Below are 25,084 nucleotides of genomic sequence, written 5' to 3'. Positions count from 1 at the left end.
GGGAGTTTCTCCTGCCGCTGTAACCCCCCCGCCCCCCAGTTTTTTACAGCCAGTGGTTTTGAGGCTTTCTTTTCCCACACTGGAACCCTGGATTGTGCCATCTGTCTCGCTCCCCAGCTGTTCCTCCAGTTTATCCGCATGCAAATGTGGGACCGCCTGGTCCTCTAGCCACCGCCTTGCCGCGCATCCTCTCTGCCCGGGCTGCCCATCTCCGCCCCTCCTACTGGTCTGGGTGAATGTTTTTTCTTTGGTGCCTTGGTTGTTGTACTCCCATGCAGTTCGATTTTCTGGGAGTTCTGGTTATTTTTTGTGTTTAAACTTGTTGTCCTTCTTTTGGTTGTATGAGGAGGCAAAGTGTATCTACCTATGCCTGGAATTATCCATCTAACATTTTTGGACCATAGTTGAATACAGGTAACTGAAACTGCAGAAAGAAAAACTGCATTTAACAGAGGGACTACTCTATACCAAAGCTTTAGACCCCTGGCCCCTTAGATAGTCTTTTTTCAAATTGCTTCTGTTTGGTAGAGGCCTGTAGTGCTGTTATTGTGTATAAATGTTTTTAGATCAATCCAGGTGCTTTGGTGGAAATTGAACCATCTTTTTATCCCTATAATGAAGTCTGCTCTTTCTCAGTAAAGTCTATTAATGTGTTATCTCATTATTTGACTGAGGATATTTCTGGTAGTTTGTATTTACAGTGACCCTTATGAGTAAATCTCTCTCCACCACTTCCAGTTGACACCACCTTTTTAGAAGTAGGCTGTTGGTTACCATATAGCCCTTACAGACCTTATAAGAGACTAGTAATTTTCTAGTTGATTATTTTGCGTTTTTCACACATAAGATTTTCTGAAATCCCATTGTGTCATTGTGATCCCTCTAGTCAATGTGATTATAATCACTACTTGATACTTCCATTGTATTCTCCAGTTCTGCTCTACTATCTACCATGCTCGCATGGGCAAGTCAGCTTTTCCTTGACAGTTAGCTTTGGGCTTGTTAAGTATGTTTTTAAAAATACATATTTTTAATACTCGCCCAAGGATGTGTTTATTGGTTTTAGGGGCTGGGGGGAAAGACATTGATGTGAGAAAGAAACTTCTATCATTTGTCTCCCATACATGTCCCATTGAAAAAGATCAAACCCATGACCTTTTGTTGCATGAGACCTTGCTCCAGCCAACTGAGCAACCCTGCCAGGATCTTTTCAAGTATTTTTTTGATGATATCGTCAGTCAGGTATGGCTACAAGAGAGGACACAGGAAAAACTCAATAAAAAACAAAGCATATTATATTCCCAAGTCTTAGAGACAGGAGGCATCGTATGCAGGGCCATGTGGGGAAGCATCAGGGTGGGCAGGAAGCAGAGGACAGAATGGAGGGGAAGGTTTATGCCAGAGACTTTATTGGGATTTTTCCATTGGGAAGGGACCTTCCTTCCCCAGGCCCGCTGTTAGTGCTGTGGAGAGTCACAGGGCAGTGGGGGTGCAGGGGTACAGACACGAGTGACCAGGGATGGCGGGCCAGGCTGACAGATGTTGCAGGAGCCAGTTGAGGTCCTGAACTCACAGGTGGCATTCGAGATGGGAAGAGGAAGCAGATATGAGCAGGGTTGTTATGGTCTTGAATTTTAAGAAGAGCTGATGACAAAAGCCAAGCCAGTCACATGTACTTTTCAAACATAAGGGAGGGAGCACATTTCCTCATGTAACCAGCAGCTGTCCCATAACCAAGGCTAGAAATGGTGCAAAGCAGGGGCATAGTGGACACATTTTGCACTGTAGCAGGGAGTTTCACAGGAGAAAATTAATGGATACACCTGATTAACAACACACTAATAACCTAAATTCCACACTTAAGGAGTTTGGGTAAATATATTTGGAAAAATATTGATGGTTGTTGAAGCTGGACAGTGGGTACATGGGTTTTGCTGTTACACTGTTTTCTTTGGTGTATGTTGGAAATTTTCCTAATTAAAAAGTAGGGGGAAAGTATACAAAGATGAACTATATCCTGAGAGGGAGAATAAGGTGTTGTAAGTAGAGCAGGACCAGAGAATGCAGTGGAAGTATCGAGTAATGGTCATAATCACAGTGGAGGGATTTTTACCTATTGTACATGAGGGGATTTGGGAAAATAGGTTTATGTGTGAAAAACACAGGAATTAACTAGAAATGTTACAAGACTCTTATAAGGGCCTTACAACATAGGAGATACACAAATAGTAACCAGTAGCTGACTTCTGCAAAGGTGGTGTCAACAGGAAGTGGTCGAGAGAGACTTACTCAAAAAGGTCATCGAAAATACAAGCTAAAAGAAATGTCGTCAGTTAAAAAATGAGATCACCCATTAATAGACTTCACTGAGAAAGAACAGACTTCATTATAGGGATAGGAAGATGTCTCTTCCTAAATTAATGGATGATTTTTTTTTTGGATTGCTACCAAAAAACGAAGTTTCACAACAATCATTGCCGATTAAAAGAATATCTCAGGGACAGTTTGATGAGAATCAGTAAGGTTGTAGGGACGGGTAGGATGGCATGGGGAGCCCCTGGTACCTGCAGGGAGCCCTCCCTGAGGCACGCGTCCTCACTGTGTTGCAGTGGGGGCAGTTCCCGTTCTGTCCAAAGAGGCCACGTCAGGGAAGAAGGGACACCGCTTTAGCCAGGTGAAGACCCCACATAACCCCTTGGACTCCAGCGCTCCCCTGATGAAGAAGGGGAAGCAGAGGGAGGTCCCCAAGACCAAGAAGCCTACCTCATTGAAGAAGGTGAGTGGTGCTGCATTTCAAACTGGGCACTAGAAAACCTATGACATTACTTCTTTCAGCTCAGGTTTTAGGTTTTTACTTTCTAGAGGATGTGTTCGTGATTCTCTTGAGAAGTGATCCCTCACTCCCCAAGTGATGTAGTGGGGTGGCCTCAGCTACTAGAGAAGGGAGCCTTTAAAAAAAAAAAAAAGATTTTATTTATTTATTTATTTATTTTTAGAGAGGGGGAGAGACATCTATGTGTGGTTGCATTTTGCGTGCCCCCTGCTGGGGACCCTGCGCGCAACCCAGGCGTGTGCCCTACACTGGGAATCAAACCAGCTACCCTTTGGTTCACAGGCTGGTGCTCAGTCCACTGAGCCACACCAGCCAGGGCAAGAAGGGAGCCATTTGAAAAAATACTTTGCAGTGACGTGGACAAAAAACAAGAAATGGGGCTAGTTATATTCTTACTCACTTGATACCCTCATCCTACTTGAGGGATCTGCGTGCTGTTCAGATTCAGTGACTGTTGAACACTTCCTGGAAGATATATCAGGGCTGCTGCACACATTCTTTTATTTAACTCAGCAGCCTGTACGTGGTCGATCTCAGATGGGGAATAAGTGTCTTGCCTGGGGCCAGATAATTGTCAAGCTGTACTCTTGCATCAGAACCCAGGTTGCATGCATCCTGCTCAGTGCACCTGAGTGAGGGATGTACTGCTCCTGGGCCAACCTCCCAGAACAGGGTGGTGGGTCATGTTGCCACTATGAAGGCACAGATGGGCACACTGCCAGTAAGCCAAGCTTGGGTGGTTTATTTTACAGAAGAGCTTATTTGTAAGTACAGGTATTTAGGTGTTTTAATCATTTATTCAATTTTAAAGATTATTTTGAAAGAACGGGAGGAAAGAAAGCAGCAGCGTCTCCAAGAAAACACTGTGAGTCCAGCAGGTGATGATGTGCAAGATGTAGAGAGTGGTGATGATGACCTGGCTCTTGAGCAGGGTAAGCCCTTAGGTACCCAGTTCTGTTGATTGCATCTTAAAGAATCCTTCAGTGGGGCAACTGTGCAGCATACCATCCAGAATTCTGCCAGCCTCTGGCCACTTTGTGGTAAAAGCAAGTGAGAATGCAGACGTTTTCAGATTCCTAACTTGACAGTAAGAGCATGTCCCTGTGGATAGTGGACTTGTGAGGGACAAAGGATGAGGTTCCTGAGTTTGATCTGTATGGCATTAGATGGTTCTCAGGACTTGAAGTAGCTTTGAGGATTAACCCCACTAACTGCAAAGCTGTTTCCCACAAGTGTATAAGACATGGGGTCTTAAAAAGAACATGTTTAGTAAGCTTTTTATTGAATGATACACTCAGAAAAGCGCACAAATCATAAGGATGTAGCTTGAGGGCTTCACAAAGTGAACACAGCACTACACTCAGGAACAGAGCAGCCCTACAGTTCCCTGTGTTTCCCGTCCAAGGCCTGACCTCAACCACAGCCACACTGATGAGCCTTTGGGCTTCCTTTCCAGGGAATCTTGCAGTGAGTGCCCCTCTGGCCAGCGGTATGTCTGTGACTCATAGGGGCAATGTCCAATTGTTATTGCTGCACAGAGTCCAGGTGTACAAATATGCCACGGTGCCACTAGATGCAGTCACTGTGGCAGTGTGGTAGCTGTATGGAGGGAGTGAGCAGTCTTTCTGCTGGCATTTCCTCGGGTAGATCGCAGGCTTGGGTCCATTGCCATCCAGCTTCGGAGGCTCTTGCCAGGGGCTTTCAGGTGTGTTTCCAGTTCCATCCACAGTGGGGAGGTCATCTTGAAGGACATTGTCTTTATTGTGTCTGCCATCCTGGTTGGTGTGTGTGCTCCTGAATTCCTCCTTTGGTGAGCTAGTACCTCACTTGCACTCTGGAAATCTCTAGAACATTTGGGGACTGTAGCAATTACTGAATCCTCTCTAATGTGTTTAAATATACCCCTTGTGGGGGCTCTCATAAATTAGATATTTTGAGTTCAGCTCTTATTTAAGGATTATTTGATAAAAGAATAGTCTCAAACATTTAATTGCAAAAAATTCAGAACAAAACCTGCCTTAACACTTCCTGATAGAAACTTCAGATTAAATTTAAAAATTAAATGTAAATTTGGCCACTGAACCACATACTTAAAAATGATTAAAATGGTAAGTTTTAGAAATATTTTGCCACAATAAAAAGAAAAAACTAAATTGGGCTTAGGAAGGCACCTCCAGGCCGAACAGAAAGTTGCTGGGTTCCTCTGTTTTACCTAAGCCATTCCCATCACTCTGCAGCCAGCTGTGGTGCTCAGCAGCCATGTTTGAACGAGGTAGGTATCGGTTGTCTGGCTGCCATGGTGACACTGCCCTGAGATGCCGTGGGCGCCATGACTTTTTTTCTGTGAAGCTCCAGGGAGAGCAGAAGCGTCACTGTGCTCCACTCCTGATGTTGAAAGCAAGTCAGAAGAGCCGCTGGGAGCTGAGATCCATAAGGAGGCGGCAACCTGCTACTTGGTCCCCGAAGGTGCCAGCTGCCCTAAGATCCACAGCCGGAGATTTAGGGAGTGAGTGAGCCCTTCGGGGATGGTGGGGTGGGGCGGACTATGCTTGTTCTGGCCTTTGGGGTGAGAGTTCTCCCACCCTGATGTGCTCAGACTGGAAAGCTGAGAACTGGGCCCATGTTTTCATCCTTCTGGTAAAAGTGGCCAGGTACCTAGTCATACCACTTTTCAGGGCTACTGAATCTGGTTCTATGAGGTCTGTCATCCTACTGATGTGATGGCAGAGGTGCCCATAAATCCAGGTTTCCAGTTGGGAGGAATGGCTGGTTAGTGACAGTGTATGACATTCGGGTTCCCTTTTATCATTTGATTTCTCTGCATAATTTCTTAGGGAGCTCTGCCCCCCACCCCACTTTTCTTCAGGGCAGACTCCCCAGGTGTTTTCAGGAAGAGAGGTGCACAGGGAATGGTCACAATATGGGGACACTTGGCAAGCTGTGGTAGAGGATGGGATGTAGAACTACTTTCCCTTGCAAGTGGCAGCTTTGGGTGCGGGGGGGCAGTTCTTCAATCCTCACCTTTTATTAAATCCAACCAGGAACCCTCTTTTGATTATTATTGCCTGTCAAAGTGTGATTTCCTGAGTGCGGCTGTGCCATCCTCATATCTCTTGAGGAGCAATGAGAACAACCTGCAATGTCATAGCTAGCAGGAAGCTGACGTCATCTAACATTTCTTTCAGTTACTGCAGCCAGGTGCTCAGTAAAGAGGTGGACGCCTGTGTTATGGATCTGCTCAAAGAGCTGGTTCGTTTCCAAGACCGTATGTACCAGAAAGATCCCATCAAGGCCAAGACCAAACGCCGGCTTGTGCTGGGGCTGAGGGAGGTGCTCAAACACCTGAAGCTCAGAAAGCTGAAGTGCGTCATCATCTCTCCCAACTGTGAGAAGATACAGTCAAAAGGTAATGGTGCCTCGTTGTTCCTGGTGTGTGGCTTACCATACCCTGGTCAGCAGCCAGGGATGGGCAGTGTTTCCTTTTGTTTTAATAGAATAATTTGTTTACAGCGTTTTTGTGCCCACCACATGCCTTACTCTGCAAGGCAGCTAGGCCCCTGTAGTCTTCATGACATGGTTCTGGCCAGCCCCTGCAGTCCTCTGGCAGCAAAAAAGGACATACTCCATTGTGCACTTCTCTGGGCAAGGCATTGGTTTGCCCTGGAGCTAGTGACGGTCAGTGTCACTCACACTGCAGAGGTTTTGTGACTGGCAGCTGGGCAGTGGGCTTCTGTACATTTCATTTTATTATTATTTTTTTTGTAAAAGATTTTATTTACTTATTTTTAGAGAGGGGGAGAGAAAGAGAAAGAGAGGGAAACATCAATCGGTTGCCTCTCGCACACTCCCAACCTGGGAACCTAACCCGCTACCCAGACAGGTGCCCTGACCAGGGAATTGAACTGATAACCCTTTGCTTTGCAGGAAGATGCCCAATCTACTGAGCTACACTGGTCAGGGCCTTCTGTCCCATTTTAAATTTCCTGGTTATGTCTTTGACAAACTGTTGTGCTCACTCATTAAAGTCGTGGGCTTACCCGAGCACTTGGCCTTCTTACTAACACCGTATGTTGGTTCCATTTTGTGGGATGTGAAATGCTGGTGAGGGATCGACATCGAACTCCTGTATGTGACCTTTCTCTAGTGGCCCTTGGCTTGCCCATTATATGTCCCCTTTGGGCTTCACAGTAGAAGGGCTGGTAGTCAGGAGCAGAACACATTGCAGATATTGGCCCTCCGTATCTGTACCTGGACATTCACACTCCTTTCCCCAGCCCACTCCTTTGTCCAGCTGTGACAACTTCAGTTCAGTGGAATTGCCCTTGCATGTGAGCTTTTCAGTTGCCATGTCACATCTGAAGACTTGAGTTTTCCTAGTTTGTAGCCCCCAGGGGCCCAAGAATAGTAGTGAGACCTGCTCAGTGCCAGCCTAGCAGTCTCACCCCATCTTAGCTTGGGGCAGGATCCAGTCCACCCTGCTGGAATAGGACAGCTGGGGCTGAAGAATGATCTCTCATCCTTCTGTGCATTTACATCTTTGAAAAACAAACAAAAACATGAGTATGTATGTGTTTAGTCAACAGTCCTCTGTGCCAGAGAACTGAGCTAAGTTTTTACTGATGGGTATCTTGAGGATTTGTTACGCGTTTAAAACACATTATCAGTTCCTATATTTTCTGCTTGGAGGCATCAGGAACTTGTTTATGCCTCTTATAAATGTTTCCTGTTGGAAAAGATACTAGTGGCTTACAGTCATTTTAAAGGTAAAATTCCATATTATAGCCGTGGATTATGTCAGAGTACTGCATTTGCTCAGAGTGGCTTTTATCTAATTCTGAACTTAAACTCAGTGGAAATTGTTCATACGTTTGAGCATTTTGCCTGTTTTATGCTGTCTCATTGTGGAACTTTGAGAGCAGTCACTTAGAGATGCTTTCAGCTCTCACTAATAACTTTGGTTAGGAGGTCGGTCGAGTAAAACCATTGACTTGGCTGCTGTTTCAGGGTCCCCACGTCCACCTTGGTTCAGTTATGTGCCAGGAGCACTCCCAGGACTGGGAGTTCTAAGAACTGAGGGCTTATAACTGTCCTTACGGCTATGATTTATCTCAGTGGAAGGAGACAGCGCAGTGAGACAAGGGACAGGCCTTTGGATAGAAGCCAGGGGAACCAGGCACACAAAGTCTTCTGGGGTAGTCATGCAGGGCACACACTGTGACAACACCTGTGAAATGTTGTGTTCAGAGAATTTTGGTAGAAACTCAGCACCCAAGGTACTTACTGGGGGGTCTGGTCACATGGACATCCACTGCCCAACACATACCAACTCCTAGAATCTCAGAAGGAAGTCGGCCTCAGCATAAATTTCAAGAGTTCCCACAAGTAGCATAAGCATAGTAGCCATTCTGACCAAATAGAGAGCCCTCTCTAAACCCAATTTTTTTTTTTGCCAGCCAAGGTCCAACCGCACAAGCCGGTCTTTCTAGGGACAACAGCAGTCATTTGGCTGGGTTGATCTTTTCTGCCCACTGCTGAAGTTGCATTTGTGATCAGCCGAGGGCTGACCTGGACATGAGGCAGAGAGACCTTGGAGGGAGAGAAGACTCAGCTACTGTTTAGAGGACTCAGGCAGTCTCTGGTGATAACTTGTCATTATATCATACCTGTCACACCACCTCTGCCCACCTCCCCTTTTCCCAGCCTGCCCAGAATTGGTGTGGGGTTTTTTTTGTATTTATGTCCCCAGAGGTTGTTTCCTCATGTTCTTCTGGTAGATCTGGAGTAGGGGTAGACAAATTAAAGGATTTGGGGCTTAAAAATTAATGCCCAGACATACGTCTACAGAATTGAGTTTACAGTTTGCACAGAATGGAGGGATATGCACTAGAGAAGTTCCTTCTTGAAAGAAAATTCAGTAATATGTAATTAGTTCCCAGGGGTATGAGGTATTGGGGAATCTTTTCATGCAGATGTTGTGTGCCCTATGGGAGTAGGTCTCTGTGTGCAGGGAAGGAGCCTGTGACACATGCTGTGGTCCTTCTATATAGTAGGTTAAAACAGCTCACCATGCAAGAGGTGGGATCCTTGTTTTATTACTTTCTTTTAAGGGGTGAACCCCTCAAATTCCTCCAGTTGCTCGAAGGCAGCCATTGTTGCCAGATTTTTATGTATTATTGATAGCCCATGTGTGTCCATGAACACTGGGCGGGGGCGGGGGGCAGGAGGGAGAGAGATCTGGCCCCCTAGACTCATCTGTACCTTGTTTTATAGCTTCAGTCTCTCCGATCCTTCTCTTACACTGGTATATACAGACTGTGTTGCTCTTGAAAGGCTGCACAGTCCCATGTGATGAGCACATCAGTTTTTTAGACTTCACACCTGTCAGTGACTTGTATACTGTGGTTTATTTGTGTGAACATCTCTAGGTTCCATATTGAGAATGGAAGAGTGTGTGCATGGCCCCCATAGGCTGTGTGCCTTCTCCTTGCCCTCCTGACTTGAGAGGGAGGTTGAGCATCTTTTCACTTGTTAAAGAGCGTAGTATTTTCTGTGAGCTGTTTGTTCATATTCTTTGTCTATTTGTCTTTTAGGATATTGATCTTTTTTATATAGATATTACCTTTTTTATACTCAGGAAGTTTGCCCTTTTGGTAAGTGTGGTAAATGTTTTTCTGGTTTGTCAGTAGCCTGTTTTCTTTCCACCTTTTCTTGACCATGCAGGGAGTAGATCTGTATATCGGTATTTTTTATTCCTATGTTTTTATCACATTTAGGTTTTATGTCAGTCCTTAAAAGGACTTCTAGGGGATTAAAATTTTCTTAATTCTGATTTTTTCCCCTGTTCTCCATGTTTTCATGTTTGTTTACGTAGCATATATTCAATCTAAGATGGATCTTTGCAGAGGCTGACCCAGTTGTCCCTTCTCCTCTGCTTCAAAATGCTCTTCCTCACATGCTCAAGATTTGCATATTCGGGCCATTTCTAGACCCTCTGTCCTGTCACCCTGCATTCCTTTATTTATGTTCTTGAAGCTGTATAGTATACTTTTTTAAAAAAAGGATTTTATTTATTTTTAGAGAGAGGAGAAGAGAGGGAGAGAAACATTGATGTGCAATACTGATTAGTTGCCTCTCGTATACCCACAAACGGGGACCTGGCCTGCAACCCAGGCATGTGCCCAGATTGGGAATTGAACCAGTGACCTTTTGGTTTGCATAACGATGTCCAGCCCACTGAGCCGCACCAGTCAGGGCTACAGCACACTTTTAATGCCTGATGATGAAAGCCTGATATTTTCCTTTTTTGAAATGCTATTTTTACTTGTGTATTTTTTCATATTTTTAAAAAAATCTATTTGTAGTAAAGTCATGGTGTTTCAAAGTTTTAGGCTAATGTAGAGTCAACACGTCATTTTGGATCATCCTGTCCAAGAGCAGAGATGACTTTTGTTTGTTTTAATTTTTTGTTGTGTTTTAATAGCATGTTGAAGTTGCTTTGTAAATCTCTCGTGTCCTGATAAATTGATTCCTGCCTGTTGTAATCTTGTGATTGCTCATGAGTGAAGTCATTCTTCATTATGCATTCTAGCTGGCTGCATATGTGTGCCAACGAGTGGTGTCTGCATTATTTGTGCATAGACTCCGTATGTAATGTTCTTTTTGGTGATAATCTTTTGGTGTGGCTGGCTCTCTGGTTTGGCAGGCATATCTCTGTACACAGAGTTCCTTCACTCTCTTTTTTTTTTAAAATGCAGATTGATTTTATTTATTCATTTTTTTAAATATCAAAATCCATTATAAAATATTAAAAAATGTAAATGCATTATAGTCTCAATTAAAACAACACAACACCAGCACAGAAACAGTCAAATAATCAATGAAATAAAATGAGCATTCTAGAAAAAAATGTATGTATCTGTCTAACAATGTACTATATGATTAAATTGATATTCCAAATCAATGGGGAAAATAAGGCTTATTCAACAAATAAGGTGCATGGACCTCTGTTATTTGAAATAAAATAAATATAGAGCCCTATTTCACACATTATACAAAAAATATTCACGTGCGTTAAAAGTCAGTATGTAAAATCTAAGTTGTTATAGGAGAAAATACAAATAATATTTTTCTTACCCCGAAGTAAAATATTCAAACCAGAAGCTATAAAGTAAAATATAGATAATATGACTATATTAAACATTTAAGGCCATATTGTAATATACATATAAAAAAGTTAAAGGAAGAGTAGTAGAATAGGAAAGTATTTGCAACATATCCAAAAAAAAGGTTAATAGTTTTGTTTTTTTTTTCCTTAGGGAAAAAATTCTACAAAGATTTAATCAAAAAATGGATGAAGAATACCAAAATGTCATTTAAAGCTTTTTTAAAACTAATAGAAATAGGCAAGGAATATACAAAAACAGGTTTAGTTTCAACAAATAATAAAGTTACACTAACAGTAACACATCATTGTCACAAATGAATGAGTATTAAAAATATTAGTAATATCAAGTATTGGTGACTGTGAAAGGAACTGGGTATTCATAGACTCTTTTTCTTCATCTTCTTAAAGCAATCCCTTTAGCATATCTTGCAGTGCTGGTTGGGTGGAGGTGCATTCTTTTAGCCTTCTTTAGTCTAAGAAACTCCTTCTTTCACCTTCCATTTTAATTGAAAGCCTCGCTGGGTAGAGCAGTCTTTGCTTTTCATGACTTGGAGTATTTCTTGCCATTCCCTTCTGGCTTGTAGTATTTCTGTTGAGAAGTCAGCTGCTAGTGGTATCAGGACTTCCTTATATGTTACTAACTCTTTATCCCTTGCTTGCTTTAGGATTCTCTGTTTATTTTTGATATTTGCCATTTTAATTATGATGTGTCTTAGAGTGGGCCTCATTGGGTTCCCCTTAAATCGGACCCTCTGTGCTTCCTGGACTTGTGTGACTTTTTCTCTCCTCCAATTAGGGAAGTTTTCCATCATCACTTTTTCAAACAGGTTCTCTATCCCTTCCTCATCCTCTTCTCCTTCTGGTATCCCTATTATATTTATATTATCACGTTTCATGTTGTCCTGCATTTCCCTAAACGCCTCTTCATTCCTCCTGAGTCGTTTTTCATTTTCTTGCTCTTTCTAGGAGCTTTTTTCCCTAACTTATCCTCCAGCTCACTGATTCAAACCTCTGCTTCATCTAGCCTTCTTTTGATTCCTTCTACTGTGTTATTCAATTAAGAAATTATATTCTTCATTTCCTCTTGTCTCTTATTGATAGTTTCTATGTCCTTTTCTATGCTGATATAGTTTGCAGTAAGTTCCTCATAGTTTCCCTGTAGTTTTTGGTAATTCTCTCTGAGCTCAGTGGGCTCCTTGAGCTTCCTCAGAACCATTGTTTTGAACTCAATATCTGATAGTTGACTTGCCTCTATTTCCTTTAGTTCTCTTTCTGGGGATTCTTCCTTTCCCTTCAACTTGGGGGGGGGGTTCTTTGTCCTCCTGTTATTTGTGGGACTCTTCTTTTTTGCTTTTGCTTCTTAAATTGATCTGCCTCGATTTCCTGACTTTGTGGTGTGAACTTCTATGGTAGGAGACCACTGTTTTTTTTTCTTTCTGGATCTGCCTCTGATGATGTCAGATGTTGACCCTGTCTACCCTTAGGCAGTCTGTTCCATACTTCTAGGAATCTACTGTTTGTGGTTGTCTCCTTCAGCTGTTAATCAAGTCACTCTGCATTCAGCAGGCTGGCTGAGACATCACAGAGTAGGGCAGAGTCCCTCCTGGGGACAGGGTTACTGGGTCCTCTCATGCTTCTGCTATTCAGGGGAGTGGTCTGCCTGAGCCAGATGGCTGCTGCCATATGGGGGAGGAGTCAGCACCAGGATCCCACCAGCCATGCCCTCTGTTCTCGCCCCCAAACTTCCATCTCCAGTCTCTGCTCAAATGTCTCTAGACCATTCTACACACCTTTTAGCCAGGGATCTACAATCTGTGGCTGCCACTAGGTACTCAGCAGTCAGGCTTTAGCACCACCAGGCCAGGGCAGAGTCTCTCCTGGGGGCAGGGCTTTTTTCCTCTTGTACTTTGCTGCTCTGGGAAATGGTCTGCCTGAGCAAGATGGCTCCTACAGTATGGGGGATGAGTCAGCACTGGGATCGCGCCAACCACACTCTCAGTTCTCTCCCCAAAGCCTCCTTCCCCAGTCTCTCCTCAGGCGTCTCTAGCTCACTCTGCCCCTGCCTTTGCCTGAGACCAGGGTAAGTGGCCGCAAATAGAAATGTATGTGTTGGCCCTTTAAAAGTCTCTTTGCATCTCCAGCCACCTGTCTCTGGGAAAGAGCAACCCTGCCACTTTTTACTGCTGGTTGTTACCTGTGTACATTTCAGGCTCTGGTGCTATAGGCTGGAGATCCCTGCTTATGGTTTAGACCTTGCTCTTCTCAGGGGGATACAACTGACTGTTTCAGTATCCCTCTGGTGCTGTTGCCTGTGGGTGTCCTGCCTGCCTTCTCGAGTCTCTACCACACTTCTTACCAGTTAGGTTGTGCTAAAGCTGATTTTTGTCTGTCTGAGGTTATAAGGCTTCTCTCTTGCTGTTGTTCAGTTGTTTGTTCCAGGTGATTTCTCCATGATTTAGTTGTAATTCCAGATTGGTCCTAGGAGAGGTCAGTGTGACTTCCACTCACTCCTCCAACATCTTGATTCTCTCTCCACCCTCTTTCTTAAACTCAGGCTGCCTCTCCCTGCTGTCCTGTGCACCAGGTCTGGCTGGTGCCTCTCTGGGGGGCAGGAACAGGCAGTGGATGGAAGGCCAGTGTGTGGTCATGATGAAGGCGCTGGTGATGTGGGCTAGGTGCCACGTGATCTCTTTGCTCCAGATTGCCATCTGTAAGAAGGGTGTTTTGTGAGGATACAGGAACTAATATAGGAGGCAATTAGAACAGTGGCCTGGCAATTAGTGAGTGTTTAGTAAGTATTCCTAAGATTTCATTAGGTGCAATGACAGCTGGTAACTCTACATCGACATATTTCATTACACTAAGGAATGGCCTTTGGAGAGTGATTCTTACACATGGCTGAGAAGAATAATGTACTTGTACTACAATGACCTGCTTTCTCCTGGTGATGTCTGGCACAGGTCACTGACTGGAATAAAGAAGATAATCTGGAGAGTGGTATTGTGTGTAGTAAAAGCCATTGCAACCAGTATCCTTACCATGTTTCCTTGCCCTTGGACAGGTGGGTTGGATGACACCCTGCACACCATTATCAATTACGCCTGTGAACAGAACATTCCCTTTGTGTTTGCTCTCAACCGCAAAGCTCTGGGGCGCAGTTTGAACAAAGCTGTTCCTGTCAGCGTGGTGGGGATCTTCAGCTATGATGGGGCCCAGGTGAGTGAGAAGGAGGCTCCAGCCTGTAAGCACTGCTAATGGGAGGGAGGCAGGAGAGCTGGTGTGGTCCACAGACAGAGCCCAACAGAGCCACCCAGCCTCAGTGGCCTTTGTTTCCTTAATAGCATAGAAGGAAGTATGATTCCAAGATTAGCTCTGGGCTTACTGCTGCCACAGAGGTGCCTCAGGCACCCTGTTCTTTGGGGTGGCACCTTAGGCAGTTTTCAGCCTTCTCTGTGGAGGGTGCCATTGTGGTTTGCAGGTGAGTCATGTCTTTTGTGGTCAGGGGACATTACCTGTGCACTCTCTTCTTTCCAAGGACCAGTTCCACAAGATGGTTGAGCTGACGATGGCAGCGCGGGAGGCGTATAAGACCATGCTGGAGAACATGCGTGGGGAGCTAGCAGAAGAGCCTGGGTCCCAGGCTCCAGCCAACCTGCCTGTGCAAGGCACCAGCTGCTCAGCAGAAGACAGCCCTCTGGCTTCTCCCAAGACAGAGGAGCCATACTACAGTGAGTGCTGGGGAGGGCCTGCGTCTGGGCAGAGTTCCCTTCAAGTCTTCATGGATCTTGATTAAAAAGTCCAGGTACCTGGGAGAGCAGCACAGCCACTCTGCAATAGCACTAGCTGCAGAAGGCCTGGTTCAGTCCTGTCCATTGCCTGAGAGGTGTTCTCAGACCCAGGGGTTTGCAAGGACTTGTCAATGAATGTCTCAGACAGACCCTCTGGTCAGATGGCCTCCAGACAGTGTGGCTGCAAGGACAGCTTTATCCATGGCAGGAGGTTGTTAAGGTCAGCGAGTGCTGAGGTGTGATTGATGCTGCTCATGACTAGGGTTTGGGGGTGCATTGGAGATGGCAGATTCAACCTAAGCCAGGCCCCACCGAGGAGACTGAGCCACTAAACAGTGCGCTCTCCACTAGAGACTGTCTTGAGTGCCCCTGCCTATTCACTAGTTGTGCCGCTTTCTCGTTTCCAGTTGAAGTCTGGAGAAAACATCTGGAAGCATATAGTCAGTGTGCCCTGGAGCTAGAAGAATCGCTGGAGGCTTCAACCTCTCAGATGATGAACCTGAATTTATAAGAAGAGTTCTTTTGTGTGTTTGTTTATTTGGGGTAAGGAGTTTTGAACAACTTTGTGGTCCTTAGTTCTTCATTGATCTAATGTATTTGTAATGTGTTTAATTGGGAAATTAGCAGCATGGAGGGTACAGGAAGCAGGCTTTTGGCCTTCAGAGTGCAATTCCCATGAATGAGCACTGGGGCATACTGACTGAACCTTTCCTGAAAGCCCTCTGAACACACTGTGAATCTGGAAAACACTGGAAAACGTGGTACTCCAAGCCTTCTGCTGCCGAGGAAACATCCTGTCCATTGCAGAAGTGCTGAGCCAGTTTAGTTTGTGGACATGGAAACAATGTGGCTGATGTCCTGTTAGTTGTGGCAACTCAGCCCAGCCTTGTGGGGAGCCAGCATTAGAGCAAGAGAGAGGGAGGGCCCCTTCTCAGGACATGGCCTTTCAGCAGGAAGATTGGGAATACTTGGAGGGTTTGCTAAAATGATCCTCAAAAGGAAAGTCAGTTTTCCAACCTGTGACCTTTGACATGAATTATTTCTTTTAGTCTTTATTTTTCAAAGAAACAATGTATATTGAAGTTCCTGAATTTCAGTTTTGATAATCTACAAACCTTTTTGTAAATGAACATATTCTGAATGTGGTTTCTGTCTCTGAAGCCAGGAGGCAAGAAGTTTACTTTCCTATTTCCCTGTAAGTAAGAGGGCTTATTTATTTTGAATAAAGAGTGATTATTTAATTTCTCTGGAGACTGGTTATCTGGTCATTTGGTTTATCCTTGGTCTCTTTCTTATACCTAGTCCTTCCTTTGTCTTGAACTGTGCCTTTTGGCCTTTGAATGGAAGGGAACTGAACAGGGAGAGGTTTGCTATTCCCAGACCTCCTGGGGCTGGAAGAGCAATTGCTGAGGTCCCACACCCTCAGAGACCTGACGTCACCAGACCCTGCCTCAGTCTACCTGCTTGCATGTTTGTCACAGAGGATGTGGCAGGATTGGAGTTTCACTGGTTTGTGCTGGTCAGGCAGACTGTGTATCGGTGTTGGCTTTGAAAATACTGTTAGTTGAATTCAGTCATGCCAAATACTGTATCTCTCAGAGGTAAGCAGACTGTCATGAGCCAATAAAAGTGGAATAATGAGACATAAATGGCACACTGTGTGGACAGGGCCAACAGTGTGACCAGAGGTTGTGTGTATGACGCACCTCCCTCTCCTATCTTCTTTGACACTTGTTACTTCCAGTATGTACCCTGCTTCTCTGAACACATTCTGAGCTGTTGAGATGGGGACACAGGATCTGGTTGACCAGCTCCTAACTTTCAAGTCCTGTCCATGAGCTTCTGTCACTGGGCTGCCAGAAGGAGCAGCATCAGGAAGGTCTTTCCTGCCCTCCTTATATCAACAGGTAGAAGTCAACTGTAGTAGGTTTGAAAACAGGAGATTATTTTAGAATAAAGTTTCCAAAATTAATTTATAGGGAGAAAATGAAATAGCTTTTCAGCTGCACTAAGCAGCCTAGAACTGTAAAACTGATAAATCAAAAAACCATTAAGAAATAGGCTTCTGGTTAAGATGGCATAGTAGGTAACCTGAAATCACTGCCTCCAATTACAACTAAATTATGGAACTATCACCATTGACAACCACCTGAAGACTAGCTGTACAAAGGATACAGCTAGTTCTATGACAAAGGATATAAAGAGGAAGCCACATCAAAGCTGGTTATAGAGGTGGAGATGTGGCCGGGGGTGGGTCGGAGGGCGGTGGTGGTGTCCCATGAACAGTGTGGCGATTAAGAAACAGGAGGGATGTCTCTACTGCAGAGGTCCCCCACTGAGAAGCAAGGGGTCCCATCCTCACATCAGGTGTCCCAGCCTAGATTACCAGAGCTAGGAAGAGAAGTCCCTATAACATCTAACTATGAAAACCATCAGGGATTCTGTCCAAGAAAAAGAACTGCTAGAGAATGAAGTGCTGGTCTTAAAGGGGCCATACACAGAATCATTTGCTCACAGACTCACTTCCTCTAAGCACTAGCACAGGGGCAGCAGCTTGAACAGTGCCTGGGATATAAGGAGAGGAACTAAATTGCCATACTTCAGGACAGTGGCTGGAGGGGTAGGGACTGGGCATGTTTCTCCAAAGACAGGTGCTGGTAGGCACCCACTGTTCCTTGTTGAGCTCTCCCAGCTGGCCCAGCTAAGGTGGACACCAAATCTGTTTCTCCATTAATCTGGCTAACACCATTCACCCCTCACTGGTCGTGATTCCTTGAGACCCTTGTTCCATCCAGTCTGCTTGCCTGGCCCAAGCCTCTTCTAGTGGCTACTCCACAAAAGCAGCTCACCTCAGCTTGTGCTGTGGACTTTCCCCCAAATCTGAAAACCTCACAGGAATGCTCTAGTCTTGTGCTGCAGATTTTCTCAAATGTCTACAAATCCCACACATGTTGTAGCTGCCCTACCTAGACTTGCACTGCAGACACTCTCAAAGGTCCACAGTCCCTGGACAAGCAGTGGCAGACCTCAGTGTGCAGTGTAGCTTCTGACAAATGGCCCCAAGCCCAGCACAAGTGACCAGTTTCACCTTGCACTGTAACTTCCAACAGCTGGCCCCAAGCCTGGCATAAATGGTGGCCAGTCTTGGCCTGTAACATATCTCCGATTAAGCACCCACAAGCCTGGCACAAGTGGAAGCTGGCTTTATCTCACATCATAGTGCTCACCAAAGGGTCCCAAGCCTGGCATAAGTGGCACCTGGCCTTGATTCTCAACGTAGCCTCTTCCAAGTACCTCCAAACCTGGCATTAATGGTGGCTGACTTTCGCCTGCACCAGAGCTCCTCCCAAGAGGCACTAGATGGTACCAGTTCCACAACTGATACATCTAAAAGGCAACCTCAGCTGGCATCAGAGCCTACTTCATGTGGACAACCCCCACATAACAGCTGGTAGTTATAGCCAGCCCTCACAACCACCCAGCCTGATAGTCAGCCCCACACATTGGTGTGCCAGCAGCAATTGAGACCCAACACAACCTACACAGGGGACAACCCTGGAGCACCAGGAAGACTGACTGCTACTGAGCCCTACAGGACACCTACATAAGGCCACTCTGTCAGGACTGGGAGATGTAGCAGATGTACCTAATATATAGAAACAAACATAGTGAATTGGCCAAAATGAGGAGACAAAGAAACGTGTCCCAAAGGGGGAGGGGGAACTCCAGGAAAAAATACTAAATGAAATACAGATAGACAGTCTACCATATAGAACTCAAAACACTGGTTATGAGAATGCTCCTTGAACTGTGGGAGAATAGATGAATTCAGTGAGAACATACACAAAGAGAAAACGAGAGAAAAGAAAGAACCAGTCAGAATTGAAGATACAGTAACAAATGAAGAATACAGTAGTAGGAATGAACAGCAGATGAGATGAAGCAGAGAATTGACTCAATGGTCTGGAAGACAAGGTAGTAGAAAATACCTAATTGCAACAGTAAAAAGAGAAAAATTTTTATTTTTTAATTTTTTTAATGTATTCTTTTCACAGTGTGATGTCTATTAGCTCTCATTCCAAAGCACGGCATAGAAAAAGGAATTAAAATATAACTTCTCCTTAGTGAGAAATGTTAATTATGACCACTAAAACTATAACTAATGTCCATGTTCAAAAGAGTGACCTTTGCAAAGAGTGTCCTGGGGGTGCAGAGGAAGCTTGAAGGGACATGAACACCCAGAACGAACAAGAAATGTTGATGCTTGGGGCTCGGTGTCTTACACTCAAGTTTCACAGAGCTTCAGCCCTCTCAGGACGGGACCCACATATTCCCGTGTGTATCTGGTCCTTTGGTATAAGGAATGTTCCAAATGCACAGCCAATTTCTGCTTCCATACAGCTCTGGAGGTAGGTCTTACGGCACAGGGAAGGCCGCTGCTGGCTCCTGACTGACCAAGAAGAATTTCTGTTTCAGTAGGAAGCTATCCAGGCCGAATGCTGATGGGAGGAAAAGGACCCCGAGCTTGTAGGAATGGATCATCAGCTGGGCGCCGTTTTTCTCTAATGCTTCCCAGGCAGCCTTGGACAGATTCATGCTTGTGACAAGGAATCAAGCAATCTGAAGTCCAGAAAGGGTCTCATGTATGTCTTAGTGTGTGGCATGGCATTGCTGCAGCCCAACAGCTGACCACTTGTGGAAATAGGAATGAAGCCAATTCTGTTTCTCCACTGTCTGGATGCTGTAGAGAAGAGATTCCCCCAGCTGGATACCCTTCTAAGCTGGTCTGCACATTTTCCACAGAAGAATAGATCAAATGGAGCAGAACGACATTTTCCCCCAGGGTCCTGCTTTCCTTCCCCAGGGAGTGTCATTCAGCTCCGTTTGATCTCTCTAAACTCAGAACACAGCCATTTGGATTCTCAGCCCCGATGGAGCCAATGCTGGAAAACTGACCTACTACTGGCCAGAACTCCACATTGGGCGTGCACGATGCGTGCTCTCTCAGAAGCTTCCTAAGCCTAAATTGTCCCCAGTTATCTTTTTGACTTCCTTGAAAGCATCCTGGGGTTGATCCAATGAGGTAAATACTGGTTTCAGAGAAATCATGGTCATGGATGATGTCTATCCACTCCTTGAGAGAGGGCGCATTATAAACCATCAAGTAGCTGCTAAGATCAGCTTTAAAGTGTGTAGTCGATTCTCCAGGGCTCTGTGGGCAATTCATGGGTACAAAGGGCTCAGCCATTCCTTGTGTTTTCTGGTGTCAGTCAGTGTGGATGAGGTTGGAGGTGTGCATGACAACCCAGAGGCCTTCTTCATACAGCAGGATCATTTTTGTGTGGTGTGTTCCAGATGCAGTATCCAACTTTGCCTGGCAGAGAGAAATGTTTTCTCTCTGCCGTGGAGAGGTGAGATCCCGAGTGGCTGCAGGCTCGGGAGCCTCTGGCTGCTGTGGGAGCTGGGCCTGTACTCATGTTTCTTCTGACCTGGTTGCAGTGCGCAGGCCGCTTAAATCCAGCGAAGTCATGAGGTCTTGGTGGGGCTGGAAGCGGAGCATCTTGTAGACACTAGAAGAAGTATGTTTCAGGAAGGTGATTATGGGAGGTGGATGATATCCAGTAGTGATGAAAGTGAGGAGGAAAAGCCCAAACTGGACAATCCATCCACCTCTCTTCCCCATGCTGGGCAGCGAGCAGCATATGAGCCCAAATACAGTTCTTCCAAGGCCTGGAAAGCCGCCCACAGGAGGAAGGTATCACCTGTGAGATTCAGTGACACAGATGCAGCTTCAGAAGTTTCACCTCCCAAGGGGCAGAAGAGCAGCTCCCAGGAAGAGCTGGGTTGGTGTCTCTCCAGCAGTGACGATGATAAGCTGCCACCAGAGATGCAGCAGAAAGTGGCTGTCAAAGAGGAGAAAGGTGCTTCCTCTCCCAAAGGTGGTGGTACCCCATGCACTGGTAATCAGGCCCCTCCCGCCTGCTGTGCACTCATGGAGGACGAGGCGAGTATGAAACGTCAGGGGAAGGCCAGGACATCTGGATAAAGGGAACACCTTTCAATTTTACCTCACTAGAGTCTCAAGAATTAAGCCAAAGTACAATTCTGGAGTCTTGCATATCAAGGATATTTTATCTTCTGTTTGGGACACTTGTATCTTCAGCACAGTTTAACTACTGCTTTGACATGGACTGGCTCATAAAACAGTATCCACTGGAGTTCAGGAAGAAACCAATCCTGCTTGTGCATGGAGATAAGCGAGAAGCTAAGGCTCATTTACACGCTGAGGGAAAAGCCTTATGAAAAATAATTTTTAAAATGAGGATTGTTTAAGGGAACTCTGAGACAATGTTAGGTGTACCAACATTCACATAATAGGAGTCCCGGAAGAGAAGAGAGGAGGGAAAGAGATTGAAAATCTATATGAAGAGCTATAGTAGCTGTAGCGGTTAAGGATGTGGTGGCAGGAACACATTACTTTCGGACATTAGAAGGTGCTCCATGTTATCTTATGTATTTCCTATCCCCGTCTTGGAATCAGCCATTTTTACAAGGAATCTTCATTCCATTTATTGAATAATGGTACTAGAAACTAAGATTTCCCAGTCAAGATGGAGGTGTAAACATGGCTTGCCTCCTCCCACAACCACAGCAAAAATTATGAGATCACAAAACAATACCCAGAATCGTCAGAAAATCAAACTGTATGGAAATACAATTACCAAGGAATTAAGCCACATTCATCCAGATGGTTAGGAGGGGCAGAGACACAGAACGGGGTTGCGGGGGCACATCCATGTATGGTGGATAAAAATCAGGAGGGATACCTCAGGAGTAAGGGATCCCAGCCTCACACCAGACCACCCATCCCAGGGTTCCAGTGCCAAGAAAATAAGTCCCCATAACTTCTGGCTGTAAAAACCAATGGGGGTTGTGGCAGCAGAAGAAACTGAGGGATTCTCAGGAATCTCCTCCTAAAGGGCCTGCAGTGGACTTAGGGTTTACACAGACTCACTCTGGGCTTCAGCGCCAGGGCAACAACTAGAACAGTACCAGTGGCATACGGGGAGAAATGGAAGTAACTGGCATCAGGGTGAGTGCCAGGAGATGTCTTCCTCCTGGACAAAACTGCAGAGGCAAGACAGTAGCATTGTCTCCTCTTGAGACCTTCCTCACACAGAGCCACAGAAAGGCAACACAGATGGCCCCATCCTGGTGATTACATAAGGTTCCACCCCACCCAACTTATTGGTGTGCTTTTCTATAACAGACCACCCTACTAAGACAGGGAGTCATAGCAGCTCTACCTAATACACAGAAACAAACACAGGGAGGACGCCAAAATGAGACAAAAGAAATATGGCTCAAATGAAAGAACAGGAAAAAAAAAACTCCAGAAAAAGAATTAAACAAAATGGAGATGATCAATCTATCAGATGCAGAGTTCAAAACACTGGTTATTTGGATGGTCAAGGAACTCATTGGGTACTTCAACTGTATAAAAAAGACCCAGGCAGAAATGAAGACTACACTAAGTGAAATAAAAATTTACAGGGAACTAACAGTGGAAGGGATGAAGCTAATAATCAAATCAATGATTTGGAATATAAGGAAGAAAAGAACATTCAATCAGAACAGCAAGAAGGAAAAAGAATTAAAAAAAAATCAAGGATAAGCTAAGGAGCCTTTGGGACATCTTCAAACATACCAATATCCGAGTCATAGGGGTGCCAGAAGAAGAGGAAGAGCAAGAAATTGAAAACTTATTTGAAAAAATACTGAAAGAAAACTTCCCTAATTTGGTGAAAAGAAACAGACATACAAGTCCAGGAAGCACAGAAAGTCCCAAACAAGCTGGATCAAAGAGGACCACCCAAAGACAACTCGTAATTAAAATGCCAAAGGTTAAAGATAAAAAGAGAACCTTAAAAGCAGCAAGAGAGAAACAGATAGTTACCTACAAAGGAGTTCCCATAAGACTGTTAGCTGATTTTTCAAAAGATACCTTGCAGGCTAGAAAGGACTGGCAAGAAGTATTCAAATGGATGAACCACAAGGACCTACAACTTAGATGACTCTACCCTGCAAAGCTATCATTTAGAATCAAATGGCAGATAAAGTGCTTCACAGACAAGGTAAAGCTAAAGGAGTTCATCATCACCAATCCATTATTATATGAAATGTTAAAGGAACTTATTTAAGTAAAGAATATAAAAAATACAAACATTAAAATGGTAATAAATTTGCAACTATCAACAGTTGAATCTAATAAACTAAGCAAACAAGGAGAACAGAAACAGAATCATAGACATGGAGATCATTTGGAGGGTTGTCATTTGAGGGGGGAGGGGAAGAATGGAGGAAAGTGTAGGTAAAAAATAGATAGGGAATGTTAAGGACAGTACAGGAAATGGAGGAGCCAAAGTACTTAAATGTATGACCCATGGACCTGAACTAAGGGGTGGGCGATTGCTGGAGGGAATGGGGGGTACCAGGTAGAAGGAGACAAAGGGAGAAAATTGGGACAACTGTAGTAGCATAATCAATACATATATTTAAGAAATTAAAAATTATATTGGAAGAAATAATGATGGAAAACTTACCTCATTTGACAAAGCAAATGGATATAGAAGTCCAAGATGTGCAGAGTCCCAAACAAGATGAACCCAAGGGGCCCACACTGAGACACATCATGGTTAAAATGCCAAAAGTTAAAGACAGAATTTTTAAAATAGAGAAAAGCAGCTGGTTGTGGATAAGGGCACTCCCAGAAGACTGAGCTGATTTTCCAACAGAGACACTGAAAGCCAGAAGGGAATGGCACCAACTATTCCAGGTGATGAAAGGGAAAACTAAAAGGAAGATTGCTCTACCCAGTAAGGCTGTCCTTTAGAATCAAAGGAGAGGTCAAGACTTTGCCAGGCAAGAAAGGAACTAAAGGAGTTTATTACCACTCAATCAGAAATGTTAAAGGAAGTTTAAGTAGAAAAGTAAAGATTAAAAATATGAGTAAGAAAATATAGGAAGGAAACATTCTCACTGACAAAGGCAAACAGTAAAAGCAGTAGATCAACCAATTATTAACCTCTACTACAAAAGTTAAAGACAAAAGTAGGAAGATTGTGTACTTACAATAGATTAAGGGGTAAAAAGAATAATGACAAAAACAAACATGGTTTGGTGAGTAAAAACTAGTAATTTTAGAATGTGTTACCTCTTAAGGGAAAATCCACTTTAATAGACTGCTATAAATATAGCTTGGTATATATGCAGTACATGGTAACCACAAACCAAAAATCTCTGAGATATACAAGAAATAAAACAAAAGGAATCTAAACAAAACACTGTAGAAAGTCAGAAACATAAAGGAGAATATGAAACAAATAAAAGTACAAAAAATCAGAAAACAGTTAATGAAATGGCAATAACTATATACCTATCAATAATTACTTTAAATGTAAATGGATTAAATGCTCCAATTAAAATAAAGGGTGGCTGAAAGGATTAAAAAAAAAAGACCTCTACATATGCTGTCTAAAAGAGACCCACTTCAGAGAGAAAGACACAAACTGAATATAAAGGGATGGAAAAACATATGCAAATGGAAACAAAAGCTGGAGTACCAGTATATCAGACAAAATTTACTTTAAAACAGGCTATAATAATTAAAACAGCAAGGTACTGGCATAAAAATAGACACAGATTATTGGAACAGAATAGAGAGCCCAGAAATAAACCTATACCTATCTGGTCAATTAATCTATGACAAAGGAGGAAAGAATATAAAATGGGGTGAAGACAGTGTCTTCAAAAATGTACTGGGAAAACTAGACAGATACATACAAAAATTGAAATCAGACCATTTTCTTACACTATATACAAAAATGAACTCAATGGATTAGAGACTTAGGTGTAAGGATTGAAACCATGAAGCTCCTGGAATGAAACATAGGCAGTATACTCTGACATTTGTCTTAGCAATACTTTTTTGGATATTTCTCCTCAGGCAAAGATAACAAGAGCAGAAATAAACAACTAAGACTACATCAAACTTAAAAGCTTTTGCACAGCAAAGGAAACCATCAACAAAACAAAAAGGCAACCTAATGAATGGGAGAAAATATTTACAAATAATTTATATGATAAAGGATTAATATCTGAAATATGTAAGAACTCACACAGCTCAACATCATAATAAACAATCTGATTTAAAAATGGGCAGAGGACCTGAACAGACATTTCTCCAAAGAGGACATACAGAAGGCCAATAGACACATGAAATAATGTTCAACATCACTA

At 43.9% G+C, this 25,084-nt stretch overlaps 2 protein-coding genes and 2 pseudogenes across 4 annotated transcripts in view; 2 read left to right on the top strand and 2 right to left on the bottom strand.

The window, feature by feature from the left end:
- Positions 1-16,005, top strand: part of SECISBP2 (SECIS binding protein 2) — a 40,975-nt gene extending 24,970 nt beyond the window's left edge. For all 3 annotated transcript variants that reach the window (XM_054588064.1, XM_054588063.1, XM_054588062.1), the window contains exons 11-17: positions 2,610-2,776; positions 3,645-3,765; positions 5,183-5,339; positions 6,019-6,239; positions 14,059-14,213; positions 14,533-14,725; positions 15,193-16,005. In XM_054588064.1, the coding sequence (XP_054444039.1) occupies positions 2,610-2,776; positions 3,645-3,765; positions 5,183-5,339; positions 6,019-6,239; positions 14,059-14,213; positions 14,533-14,725; positions 15,193-15,296 (1,118 nt within the window). In that variant the 3' untranslated portion in view covers positions 15,297-16,005. The remainder of the gene's footprint in view (positions 1-2,609; positions 2,777-3,644; positions 3,766-5,182; positions 5,340-6,018; positions 6,240-14,058; positions 14,214-14,532; positions 14,726-15,192) is intronic.
- Positions 14,641-25,084, bottom strand: part of SEMA4D (semaphorin 4D) — a 121,859-nt gene continuing 111,415 nt past the window's right edge. The window contains exon 20 of the mRNA XM_054588058.1: positions 14,641-15,284. Within this exon, the coding sequence (XP_054444033.1) occupies positions 15,264-15,284 (21 nt within the window). The 3' untranslated portion in view covers positions 14,641-15,263. The remainder of the gene's footprint in view (positions 15,285-25,084) is intronic.
- LOC129082246 (tyrosyl-DNA phosphodiesterase 1-like) lies at positions 18,875-20,258 on the bottom strand (annotated as a pseudogene).
- Positions 20,348-21,088, top strand: LOC129082245 (tyrosyl-DNA phosphodiesterase 1-like; annotated as a pseudogene).

The sequence above is a fragment of the Pteronotus mesoamericanus genome, unplaced genomic scaffold, assembly GCF_021234165.1.
Source record: "Pteronotus mesoamericanus isolate MK-2021 breed Mesoamerican mustached bat unplaced genomic scaffold, CSHL_Meso_final scaffold_125, whole genome shotgun sequence".
Taxonomy (NCBI): Eukaryota; Metazoa; Chordata; class Mammalia; order Chiroptera; family Mormoopidae; genus Pteronotus; species Pteronotus mesoamericanus.
The sequence above is the reverse complement of the archived record's forward strand: the minus strand, read 5'-3'. Positions and strand labels throughout refer to the sequence as shown.